Source organism: Microcaecilia unicolor, chromosome 1, assembly GCF_901765095.1.
Source record: "Microcaecilia unicolor chromosome 1, aMicUni1.1, whole genome shotgun sequence".
Classification (NCBI taxonomy): Eukaryota; Metazoa; Chordata; class Amphibia; order Gymnophiona; family Siphonopidae; genus Microcaecilia; species Microcaecilia unicolor.
Window position 1 is genome coordinate 551,411,151 of NC_044031.1, and position 13,226 is coordinate 551,424,376.

Consider the following 13,226-nt stretch of genomic DNA (forward strand, 5'->3'; position numbering starts at 1 on the left):
TCACTTCACAAAGCATGCGCACATTTCTAGAACAAGAAGGCATTCAACATATCACAACAGTAGCTTATACACCAGAGCAAAATTCTGTTGCAGAGAGAAAATTTAGGTCACTTGTGGAAATGACCAGATGTATGCTGTCAGATAGCAATCTCCCTAAAAGACTATGGGGGGAAGCCATTCTCACAGCAGTGTACCTACAAAACAGAATGCCAACTAAAGGCGCTGAGCGCACACCACATGAGACATGGCATGGTAGGAAGCCAAACCTGTCACACATAAGAACATTTGGAAGTACAGCATATGCTCATGTACCAAAACAAAGAAGGCATAAGCTGGATTCCACAACAGAAAGGGGCATTTTAGTTGGCTATGCTCCAGGACACAAAGGATATAGAATTTTGAATCTGAAAACTGGCATTGTTGGCATAAGACATGTTACATATTTTGATGAAAACAAAAGGGTTGATAAAGGCTGGATTATCCCAGATGAGCCTTATCATCCAGAATATGAAACTAGAACCATAATAGACATGCCAGTGTATATAAATGCCATACCAAGGCAGATGTCTGAAAGCAACTCATCTGTATCTAACGAGGAACAGGCAGAGGAAACAGACACAGAAAGGATCATTGAAGAAGACAGTACAGTTGGAGAAGGGGAATCAATTGGAGAAGAACTCTCAGATTTAGAGGATGCGGAAAGGTCAGACCAACCTGTTGTCAGACGCTCATCCAGGGAAAACAAAGGTGTTCCACCCCCAAGACTGTCTTACCTAACAAAGTCAGCAGAAGCTCAAGAGCCCTTAACATGGGATGAGATTGAGAAAATGTCAGCAGAAGAAGCTGCTGAATGGCATAAAGCTGCACAAGAAGAAATTGATGCATTGGATAAAAATAATACTTGGATTCTTACAAAATTACCTCCTGGCAAGAAAGCTATAGGATGCAAATGGGTATTCAAGTTAAAAAGGAATGCACAAGGAAAAGTGGAAAGGTATAAAGCCAGATTAGTCGCAAAGGGATATCTTCAAAAATATGGAGAAGATTTTGATGAAGTGTTTGCACCTGTAGTGAAACACACGACAATCAGAACACTTCTGAGCATTGCAGTCTCAAAAGGCATGCAAGTCAACCACATTGATGTGAAAACAGCGTTTCTTCACGGAGATATAACTGAAGACTTGTACATGGAACAACCAACAGGTTTCATAAATACAAAACAAAGACAGCTAGTGTGTAAATTAAACAAAGGTCTTTATGGATTAAAGCAAAGTGCAAAATGTTGGAATGATAAATTGCATGAAATATTGACAAATTTAGGATTTAAGCAAGGTGAAGCAGATAAATGCTTGTACACTAGGTGCACAAATGGACAATATGCATACATTTTAGCTTTTGTTGATGATCTGCTCATTGCAAGCAAAAGTGAGCAAGAGTACAAGGACATTGTAAAGTGTTTAAACCACAATGTTGAGATAAAAGAACTTGGTAATGTGTCATACTATCTTGGTATAGAAATTGAGAAACAAAATGATGGTTCTTATCTTCTAAGCCAGAAGCAGAAAATAAATGAGCTTATTGAAAGTTTAGGTATGCAAGATGCCCAAGTTGTAAGCACTCCCATGATCACTGATTTTCTGAAGGATGAAACAGTAAGAGAACCTTTACCAGATAACATCCAATATAGATCAGCCATAGGTAAGCTTTTATATCTAGCTACCACGTACAGGGCTGATATAGCAAATGCAGTAGGAATTTTGAGCAGAAGGGTCAGCTCACCTACCAAATCAGATTGGACTGCAGTTAAAAGGATGGTAAGGTATTTAAAGGGTACCATTGATTGTAAATTAAAGATTTCAGCCAATAGTAATCCAAAACTAATATGTTACTGTGATTCAGATTGGGCAGGGGATCATTCTGATTATAAATCCACAAGTGGATATGTGTTTATGTATGGAAATGTACAAATTTCATGGGCCAGTCATAAACAAAGTATTGTGAGTTTGTCTTCTACAGAAGCTGAATACGTGGCCGTATCGGAAGCGTGCAGAGAACTGATGTGGATTGAAAAACTTTTGCTGGATTTCGGAATAGCTGAAAAGAGACCAATCCAGATAATGGAAGATAATCAGAGCTGCATCCGACTGTCACAGAATGACAAGGTTCAGTCACGCACCAAGCACATCGCAACGAAATACCACAACGTGCGAGAGTTGGCAAAAGAAGGGGTCATCAGTCTACACTATTGTCACACCAGTGAGATGACAGCTGACATCATGACCAAACCGTTACCCAGAGAACATTTTGTGAATCTGCGTATAAAGCTTGGACTTTGTATGAATAAATAATTGCATGACAGTTATGCATGAGAAGGGGTTTGTTGGAATGTAATTGTATTTTTACATGCATTGCCTGTCACCTATTATTTCTCTGTGATTACTCTGTGACCTCTGATGTGAATTACTTAGAGAGGTCACATAGCTATGCAACTTCCTGTTGGGGGTTAGATGCAGCAGATGCAGCACATGGAGCACATGGAGCTCATGATCTCTCCTAACCTGAGAGGATCTATGGTGGTGTGAGCATCCATTACCATCTAAGCACATGGAAGGAGCTGATAATACAAATGTATAGTAATATGTATATATAAGCCTGTCTGATTATAATCTAACTACAAACTGTGAGTAAACAGATGTTTTGTTACTTCAACTTTAAAGTGACTCAGCAGTGAATTATTCAGGGGTGAATGAGAGAGAGATGAAGAAAGAAATTAACATTTCTAAAGCTGAAGCTGTGTGTACTAAAATCTGCTAATTATTTACTACAAATAATCCAACACAGACACAGCCAGCAAAATGGTGTATTGTCTGCATCACAAGCCCTATTAAATGAGACTTGAAAGCCTAGGTATGCGTATCCTAGAGCAGAGACACATTCAAACGTTTCAGGAGTAAATAATGTGCAAGTAACAAGCAAGCATTTCTCAGCAGACATTCTAGAAACAAGATGTCATGACACAAAATGCAAAAGAGTTAGCAAAATACTTCATCGTAGAAAGGATGAGATAGCAGAGACTAGCAAAAACAGCATTTCAGAAAGCAAGGAATAAGCAGAGGGCTTGTATTTATGAAAAAGTGAAGAGAACACCAGAGACCAGATGGTGTCCATAGCTATGCAACAGGACGGAAAATGGGCAGACAACTCATCTGGAGCTATTGAAAGTAGGTCCTAATTATGTACCTTTCCAAAATCATCATGTGTGAACTCAATGAGTCATTTAACAAATTCTGAACTGTAAATTTTATTTTCAAAGTAAGAAAAAAAAATGAAAGCAGCACATACTCTTCTGTAGATAGTGCTCAAGTTGAAGTCTTCGCTCTGCAGCCATGGACTTAGTCATTGCCAGATAAAACTTTGGCGGAAAGAGAGGAACACTGCTACCAAAGACTCGCCTTAGCTACAACAGAAGAAGAAAGTTAATTAAAAAAAAACAAAACACAATACACTTCCAGAACAAGAACCCAGGTGTTTTATGGTATAACTCAGCTTAGGCTCTGCTTAAGGCCAGTGATGATATTTTGTTCATCCTGCCAAGACTAATCTCCCATATCACTTACAAAAAAAAAAGCGCCCCTGAAGAGAAGATGGACAAATAAAGGCAGAGCTTTCTATAAATGGATAAGTTAAATGGATCCTTCACTATTAAACAAGGATCATTTGTATTCATACCAGTGAATGATGCTTCCCCTGGGTTGATACAGGTTACCTGACCAGCATTTACTACTTTTGAAAGACACACTGGTTACCTTGTTCATATTGCATGAAATATAAGCTTGTTTTGGTACATAAGGTATTCTACCTAGGACAGTCCCAATATTCATCTAACGTGCTGATTTCATTACAATCATTGATATCTCAGAATCAGAACCTTTTACAGATACCACTGATCTTGCAAACTAGATTGGATTCCACACGTGACTCTGCCTTTAAAAGAAATTGGTTCCTGCACTGTAGATCTCTCTTCCTCAATTCTTCTGGTTAGAAGCCTATCTAGACCATTTTAAGAAGGGCTTAAAAAACATTTTTTTCACACTAGCTTTTACGGTTCTTGATATCTAGGGTTTGACTACGGTAGAAATCAGATATGAGTTTTGTGTGAAGTATGAATTGACTTTCTGTCCTTTGGTTTTGAATATCTGACTATGAATGTTGTGTATGTTGCTTCAGTCTAAATTTTAGAGTTTGTAGATTACTCAAACAAAATTGCAAACCACTTTATTTGCTACATACCAGAAGGGTGGTATCTCTCTCGCACTCACTCACACGCAGTAAACGACAGCAGATAAAGACTGCATGGTCCAGCCAATAAATACATAGGATTAAATCAATTCCTTCTTGTTTAATACTGTAGATTCTAAGGGCCCTGTTTACTAAGGTGCGTTAGTGTTTTTAACATGGCTATAATTAGCGCGTGTGCTAACCATGTAGGCACCTATAGGGATATTGTATACACAGTTAACGTGCATAATGGTTAATGCATGTTAAAAACACTAAACACTCCTGTAACCTGGCCTAGTAAACAGAGTCTGAAGTTCACTGAGAAACAAAATGGTAGTTTAATTTACATGGGATGAAAAAGTTTATGTAGGTCGATAATTTCCTTAAAATAATGTTACTGCAAGCAGAAAACTGACATTGTTATATTGATGTTGTGGTATTAGACATCCTTATACTGTAGCAGTAAACTGTTTTTTTCATAGTTATCCCCCTGATTCTATAAAGGTCACCAAACATTGTGCGCGCAAATTTAGGCGCCTTCGATTTCTGTTCAGAAAGAAGGGAGGGTGGCTAAGAAAAATACCTCCAGGACCTGAATGTAACCCTCACTTTGACCCAATACTGAAAAAGATACTCCTGAGCTCCATCATCAATTGATAAAAAGCTGAGCACTCATCGATTGACCCCTGAGGAAGGCTCTTGTAGCCAAAACACAGACCGTATAGGGTCCAAATAAAGTTGTGTTTGGAGCATCTTATCCTGTTGTATTGAACTGATCTCTTGGACTTGGTTCTTTTCCACTTTTTTTTTGATTGTGTTTCACTTTTGTGGAGAATGTGAACCCCATTTGTTTCTTGCAGCTCCTGCATTCTAACATTGTGTTCTTAATCAGTCATTTTCTTATACACCCTTGATAACAACAAAAAAAAAAGGTGTCTTGAAGAATCACCTGTACGTCCAAAAACTTCACAGTGTTGGTGGAAAATGAATGTGTTCATTACAGGAATTCAACAGTTCACAAATTGGTGCAACTCATTTACCTCACGAATCCACTACTACTACTATTTAGCATTTCTATAGTGCTACAAGGTGTACGCAGCGCTGCACAAACATAGAAGAAAGACAGTCCCTGCTCAAAGAGCTTACAATCTAATACACAAAAAATAAAGTAATCAAATCAATTAATGTGTACAGGAAAGAGGAGAGGAGGGTAGGTGGAGGCGAGTGGTTACGAGTCAAAAGCAATGTTAAAAGAGGTGGGCTTTCAGTCTAGATTTAAAGGTGGCCAAGGATGGGGCAAGACGTAGGGGCTCAGGAAGATTATTCCAGGCATAGGGTGCAGCGAGACAGAAGGCGCGAAGTCTGGAGTTGGCAGTAGTGGAGAAGGGAACAGATAAGAAGGATTTATCCATGGAGCGGAGTGCACATGGAAGGGGTGTAGGGAAGGACGAGTATGGAGAGATACTGGGGAGCAGCAGAATGAGTACATTTATAGGTTAGTAGAAGAAGTTTGAACAGGATACGAAAACGGATAGGGAGCCAGTGAAGTGACTTAAGGAGAGGGGTAGTATGAGTAAAGTGACCCTGGCGGAAGGCGAGACAGGCAGCAGAGTTTTGAACCGATTGGAGAGGGGAGAGGTGACTAAGTGGGAGGCCAGCAAGAAGCAGATTGCAGTAGTCTAAACGAGAGGTGACAAGGGTGTGAATGAGGGTTTTGGTAGAGTGCTCGGAAAGAAAGGGGCAGATTTTACGGATGTTGTAAAGAAAGAAACGACAGGTCTTGGCGATCTGCTGGATGTGAGCAGAGAAGGAGAGAGAAGAGTCAAAGATGACCCCAAGGTTTTGAGCTGAGGAGACAGGGAGAAAGAGAGCCATCAACAGAAATAGAAAATGGGGGGAGTGGGGAGGTGGGTTTGGGGGGAAAAATGAGAAACTCGGTTTTAGTCATGTTTAATTTTAGGTGGCATTGAGACATCCAGACAGCAATGTCAGACAAGCACGCTGAAACTTTGGTTTGGATGCAAGGTGAGATATCAGGGGTAGAAAGGTAGATTTGGGAGTCATCAGCATAGAGATGGTAGAAAAAGCCATGGGAGGAGATTAATGAACCAGGGGAAGAAGTGTAGTTAGTGCTTTTTTTGTGCCGGTACGCACCAGTACGGCATACCGGCACCTTTTTCCCCCCGGTGAGTCCTGCATCCTTCCTCTCATTCCCCTACTTACTACTACGTGGGACTCGGCAGCACGAATGATGCAGGCAGCGATTGAGAGAGGCTGGCAGTGTCGGAGCTTCCCTCTGTGAGTCCCGCCTATGCGGAAACTGGAAGTTGAAACAACGTAGAAAGGCTCAGGCTCTACACACCAATTTTGCCTTGTCATAGATTCTGTGACTGGTTGCAGGGGGCCTGGCTATTGTGGGGTGAGTCCCTCAGTGATCACACCACCCCTGAAAGGTGGCCTGGCATTTGAGTACCGGCACCTTTTACGCTAGAAAAAATGCACTGTTCCTCCCTACACACACATTGTCCTGACTAGGTATACAGACTGTCTTTGCTGAGAAGAGAAAATGGTGCTGGATACCTAGAATGGCCTCCTGGAGGAAGTAGCGAGAAAAATAAAACCCTAACAGAATTTAAAAACAAAAAGAAAACAAAAAAAACCAACACATGAGAAACATAGAAGACTAATAGTTACAAAAAAGATGAAAATGTAAGTTGGGTGGGGTGAGTAAGGAGAGGCATCTGCAAACCATGGAAGTTACAACTCTAAAATGGCAGATGTACAATTGAAGTGAGGCTCCAGATAAGTATGAATGATGGATTTTGATTATGTTTCAGAAAGATACAAGGTTGTGAGGTCAGATAGAGGACATGGGAGGTGTTCGTGAGTGTTGGATTGCACTTAGAAATTTTACATGTGCAACTACCAAGACAAATTTATTGTATACTGGACAAACTGGATGGGCCACTTTATAAATGCCAGCAGATAAAGAACAATGCTACTAAAAGAACATCATTGCCTGATGACACAAATTTACAGATCAGAGTATAACATACACAGGCCAGAGCAACTCTGGGAAGAACAAAGATTTAATGGGAGCACAGTTAAAGTCAAGGAAAGCAATAACAGGAAACACCTCTATGGATATCCAAAAGGAGCAGGAGAAAGTAGAGAATGCAACGCAAGTAGCAGCTGCGGGAGTGTATGAAAAAAAGATCCCACACAGATGAAAATCCAGGAAACACACACCTTTATTGACACCAACAAAGAACCGACATAGGGCCATGTTTCGGCATGACTACCCCACCTGCCTCAGGCATTAGCGTAGTTTGGGGGGGCGGGGGGGTATTGTCCCCCCAATGACAGTCTTACCCAGTGCTTTTTTTTGTGCCGGTACTGGCGGGCGGCGGTAGTAAAAGCAGCAAGCAGGCAGGCTCGACTCCGTCCTTCGCTTCCCTGCCCTTCTGCATCCTTGTGGGCGCGCGGGACGCTGAGAGAGCAGGGAAGCGAAGGACGGAGTCGAGCCTGCCTGCTTGCTGCTTTTACTACCATCACCCACCAGTTCGCCGCTGCAGCTTCGGTACTAGAGAGTGGAGTGGAAGTGAGCCAGCCTATCTAGTCCACTGTAAGGAAAGAAGCCATTTGGTAAATCTCTGTTTCCACTCCCACGCGCAGCCATCGCCGTTCACTCAAAACACAGCAAGCAAACCTGTGAGCTGCTGCATCCATGTTGTCGTTCTTTATTGTTGGTCCATCTTTAACAAATCTAACACTGTTTTTGTTGGGTAGGCAGTGCCTTACAAGGTGGAAGAGAAAATAAATAAATTGAATAATCACTAAAACAACTTCAAAAATTATTGTAGCTAGTAGAAACAGCAATTATAAATTCTGTAGTTTGTGCTCATCTTTCTTCACTGTTATTCTATACAGCTCAGATGGCCAGATTTCAGTGAGAATATTCTGTTTCCTGATGGGTTCATCTTTAACTGTCTGGTTGTAATCTGCCTTGGGAAGCCTAGTGTTTATAAAGACAATGGAATATATTAAAATTAAATGGAAGTAGAATTAAACTCTCCTTTCATTGGGGCACATGGAATCACATCCTCATCTGTTTTGTAGGTTTACCCTGGACATGGAGGGGAGGGGAGAGAGGAGAATTGCTGGACATGGATGGATGGAGGGGAGGGCAGGAGAAATGTTGGAGGGAAGGAAAGACAGAGGAAGGAGATACACACGGATGGAGAGGAGGAAGTAAGAGGAAGTGAGATGAACATGGATGGAGGGGAGGGGGAGAGAAAAATGCTGTACATTGATGGAGGGAAGACAGAGGAGGGAAGTCCGTTAGCCGTGCACACAGCAGGAGTATGGCCCTGCGCACGTTTGTATTATGCTTTGCCAGGGTGGGAGGGAGGGAGGGAGCGAGAGGCAGAGAAGGAAAGGGAAGAGCATGTAAGTTCACGGTTCCTCCAGGCTGCCAGTAGGAGAGAGAGAGATGGGAGATGCTGGATAGAATGGGGAAGGGGATGGAAAGAAACAGGATGGGCAGGGGAGAGAGGAAATTTGCTGGAGATGGATGGAGGAGAAGGCAGGGGAGAATGGAGAGTAGGGCAGGGGAGAGAATAGAAATCGCTGGACATGGAGCGGAGGGCAGAGGAAGGAGGAGAATTGCTGGACATGGATGGATGGAGGGGAAAGGGGAGACGAAATTTGCTGGATATGGATGGAGGAGAGGGCAGGGGAGAATGGAGAGTTGCTGGACGGATGGATGGAGGGGAGAGAAGTCAGGAAGGAGAAGCACATGGATGGAGGGGAGGAAAGAGAGGAGAAATGTTGGACAAGGATGGAGGGAAGGAAAGACAAAGGAAGGAGATGCACATGGATGGAGGGAAAGGGAGAGAGGAGAAATGCTGGACATGGATGGAGGGGAGGGAAGACAGGAAGTAGATGCACATGGATGGACAGGAGTGAGGAGAAATGCTGGATAAGGATGGAGGGGAAACCGCCAAGTTTAAGGGTTGGTTTGGAACACGTTGATGGCAGATACTGAAACTCGAGGAAGGATAGGGACAGGGCTACAGATGGTAGACAGGACACATAAGGACACAGGAGGATGGTGGACATGGTGAGAGAAAAAATATCAAATGGAAAGAAGACACTGGGACCAAAGCTAATAGAAAAACTAAATGATCAGACAAAGGCAGAAAAAAAGTATTTTATTCAGAATGTATTAATTGGAATACGTCAGCTTTTTGAAATGTGCATCTGTGATATTTTGCATGTAAGTTTCCATTTTTCTGGTATTGCTGCATGCTGAGCATGACGTCTTGAGTTAACTTTCCAGTTCAGTGTTTTGCCTTCATATTTTTTTTTATTTCTAGTTCCTTGTGTCATGTGTTTTCATGTGTGATCAAGGTGCAGTATTTTGCTAGTGTGTAGTATTTGCAGCCCTTTTTGTTTTGCTTTTTTTTTCACGATGTAGTGTATTGGTGTTTTAGAGCCTGGTGTAATTACAGTTCTGCCTTTTCACGCATAAGGTTGTAGCTCGTCCTGTCTTTGGAATTAGTGCTGTTATGGTTTGGTAAGCAGGGCCGGTCGTAGCAAGTACGGGGCCCTATGCAGACAAATCTGATGGGGCCCCATCCTAGCCCCGCCCCCACCCTAGCTCCAGGGCCGGCCACCCCTCCCTCTGAACTCCAGGGCGGCCACCCCTCCCTCCGAGCTCCCGGGCCATCCCCTGGGCTCCCAGGCTCCAGGGCTGGGCTCCCCAGGTACAATGCCTCCCGGCCTCCCACCCAGCTCCAAGGCCAGTCTCTCTCTCTCTCTCTCTCTCCCTCCCACCAGCTCCAAGGCACCCCTCCCAGCTCCAAGGCCTCCCTCCCAGCCAGCTCCAAGGCCTGCTGGTCTCTCTCTCTCCCTCCCACCAGCTTCAAGGCCTGCTGGTCTCTCTCTCTCCCTCCCACCAGCTTCAAGGTCCCCCCTCCAAGGCCCCCCACCCTCTGTTAAAAGTTACCTCGTCGTCGTTGGGTTACAGGCAGCGGCCGGCAGGTAGCAGCAACAGTGAAACGCGTGCGAGCTGCTGGGCGGCGCTTCGGGAGACTTCCTTTCCCCTCACTCCAGAACTGAACGAGGGAAAGGAAGTCTCCTGAAGCGCCGCCCAGCAGCTTGCACGCTTTTCACTGCTGCTGCTACCTGCCGGCCACTGCCTGTAACCTGATGTCGATGACGAGGTAACTTTTAACATTCAGAGGGCGGGGGGACTGGAGCTTGGGCAGGCGGCGCGACTTCAGGTGTGAGGCCCTATGCGGTCACCTCGCCCTAAGACCGGCCCTGTTGGTAAGGTTATGAGTGTGTTTTTGCACAAGTTTGTGTATAGTGTTTTGCAGTGGAGAGATTGTGTGTTGGCCTTACTGAGGTGGCACCAAAACATCAGAAAGGGTGTAGAGCCTAAATCATGACACACTATCTCTTGAAGGTTCTACATATAGAGCCTATGCATTTCTAAGGTCAACACTGGTATGGTATGGGAAAGGGGGTGGGGAAATACTACTGGAGATGAAGAGGGAGTGCTGGGTAAGGAGGAAAGGAAGGAAGGAAGGGAGAAAGAGCTGGCTTGATATCTCATACATATTCATTATGGTTATTCCAAAAAAAAGCCAGCTCTTTTTCCCTTCCTTCCTCCATATTAGCATATTCATTTGAATATATATATATACGCAAATGAATATGCTAATATGCTCCACCCCATCCTTTCCCCCCCCCCCCCCCCCCCAAATTAAACAGTCAAACTACTCCCATGGCCTCAAGGATCAAAAAAACAGTTGTTGGTAATAGACATCAGTGTAACCATCTAATCCTGGGTCGAAAACAGAAGTGTGACACAATCACAACTGAAAATATCCAAAGCAGTAGTAACCGCGGTGAACTTCAAAAAGCATCACATAAGTACATAAGTATTGCCATACTAGGACAGACTGAAGGTCCATCAAGCCCAGCATCCTGTTTCCAACAGTGGCCAATCCAGGTTACAAGTACCTAGCAAGAACCCAAAACAGAACAATTCATTTTATGTTGCTTATCCTAGAAATAAGCAGTGGATTTTCCCCAAGTCCATTTTAATAATGGCTTATGGACTTTTCTTTTAGGAAGCTATCCAAACCTTTTTTAAACCCTGTTAAGCCAACTGCTTCTACTAGACTCTCTGGCAACAAATTCTGGAGTTTAATTACACATTGAGTGAAGAAATATTTTCTCCGATTCATTTTAAAATTTATTACTTTGTAGCTTCATTACATGCCCTCTAGTCCTAGTATTTTTGGAAAGAGTAAACAAGGGATTCACATCTACTCGTTCCACTCCACTCATTATTTTATAGACCTCTATCAATATCTCCCCTCAGCCGTCTTTCTCAAAGCTGAACAGTCCTACCCTCTTTAGCCTTTCCTCATTGGGAAGTCATCCCATCCCCTTTATCATTTTTGTTGTCCTTCTCTGTATCTTTTCTAATTCTACTATATCTTTTTTTGAGATGTGGTAACCAGAATTTCATTCAATATTCAAGGTGCTGTCACACCATGGAGCAATACAAAGGCATTATAGCATCCTCATTTTTGTTTTCCGTTCCTTTCCTATTAATACCTAACATTCTATGTGCTTTCTTAGCTGCCGCTGCACACTGAGCAGAGAGTTTTAATGTACTGTCAACGATAACGCCTAGATCCCTTTCCTGGTCAGTGACTCCTAATATGGAACCTTGCATTATGTAGCTATAGTTTGGTTCCTCTTTCCCATGTACTCACATTAAATGGGATGCCCATTCTCCCACTCTCGTAAGGTCCTCTTGTAATTTTTCACAATCCTCTTGAGATTTAACAACTTTTAATAACTTTGTGTTGTCAGCAAATTTAATTTATTTTATTTATTTATTGCATTTGTATCCCACATTTTCCCACCTCTTTGCAGGCTCAATGTGGCTTACAGAGTTTTGTTATAACAATCATTCCAGGTTCACGGATACAATTGGTAATGTACAATTACCTCACTAGTTACTCCCCTCTCTATATCATTTATAAGATGCTGTAGTAACAGACTCATAGTACTTGTACAGTGGAGCATACACTATTTAGGCCTTCAGCCCATATGAGATCAAAGTTTAATCCAGCTGTCCAATGAAGTATGACTATATGTGAAAAATATCACAATATACTGGCAGAACCACAATAATATAGTTATCTGAAGTGTCCCACCATCATATTTAACAACCCTCAATTTAATCTCCACCAGCTTCATTTTTCTTAGCCACATCTTTTCTGTCCTGACTCGTTTCTGTCATTGATTTTTGTTGTGTTTTGCTGGCTGGTCTTGACAAATTGTGAGCTCCACGGATTAAGGCTGTAACATAGAAAATGACAACAGATAAAGGCCATATAGCCCTTCCATAATCATTGTAAGTAGTATGTTGTGTAAACAACAACAACAACATACTACTACTAGGCAACATTAACCTTCACCTAGAAGACCCCAACTCCATTAACGCACGTGGATGTAAAGACTTCCTACAGTTCTGGAATCTTAAATGGGCCCACATGCAAACTACCCACATCAAGCACATTGGACTTCCTTTCACATAAATTATCCACAGATAATAACTTATTAATAACAGACATCAAATGGACAGCAACACCCTGGACCGACCATTAGAAATTGAACCTAACTTTAAATTGGTGGAAGAACGGTTCAAACCATACACCAGAATGTACAACTTACAATACAAGTGGGCAAATTGATCCACAAGTATTCTGGAAACAAATATACGAACATGAATGGACAATATGTACTGATTCCATACTTTATCTCAACCGCTGGGATGAAAGATGCAACAGTGTACTAAATGAAATAGCACCCTTAAAAACAAGAATATTAAAAAGTCAGAACACTATACCATGGTTCAA

General features: G+C 42.5%; 1 protein-coding gene across 3 annotated transcripts in view; it reads right to left on the reverse strand.

Moving 5' to 3' along the window:
- SNX31 (sorting nexin 31) overlaps window positions 1-13,226 on the reverse strand; it is a 128,163-nt gene that overhangs the window by 96,564 nt on the left and 18,373 nt on the right. For all 3 annotated transcript variants that reach the window (XM_030217326.1, XM_030217317.1, XM_030217333.1), the window contains one exon: window positions 3,343-3,457. In XM_030217326.1, the coding sequence (XP_030073186.1) occupies window positions 3,343-3,457 (115 nt within the window). The remainder of the gene's footprint in view (window positions 1-3,342; window positions 3,458-13,226) is intronic.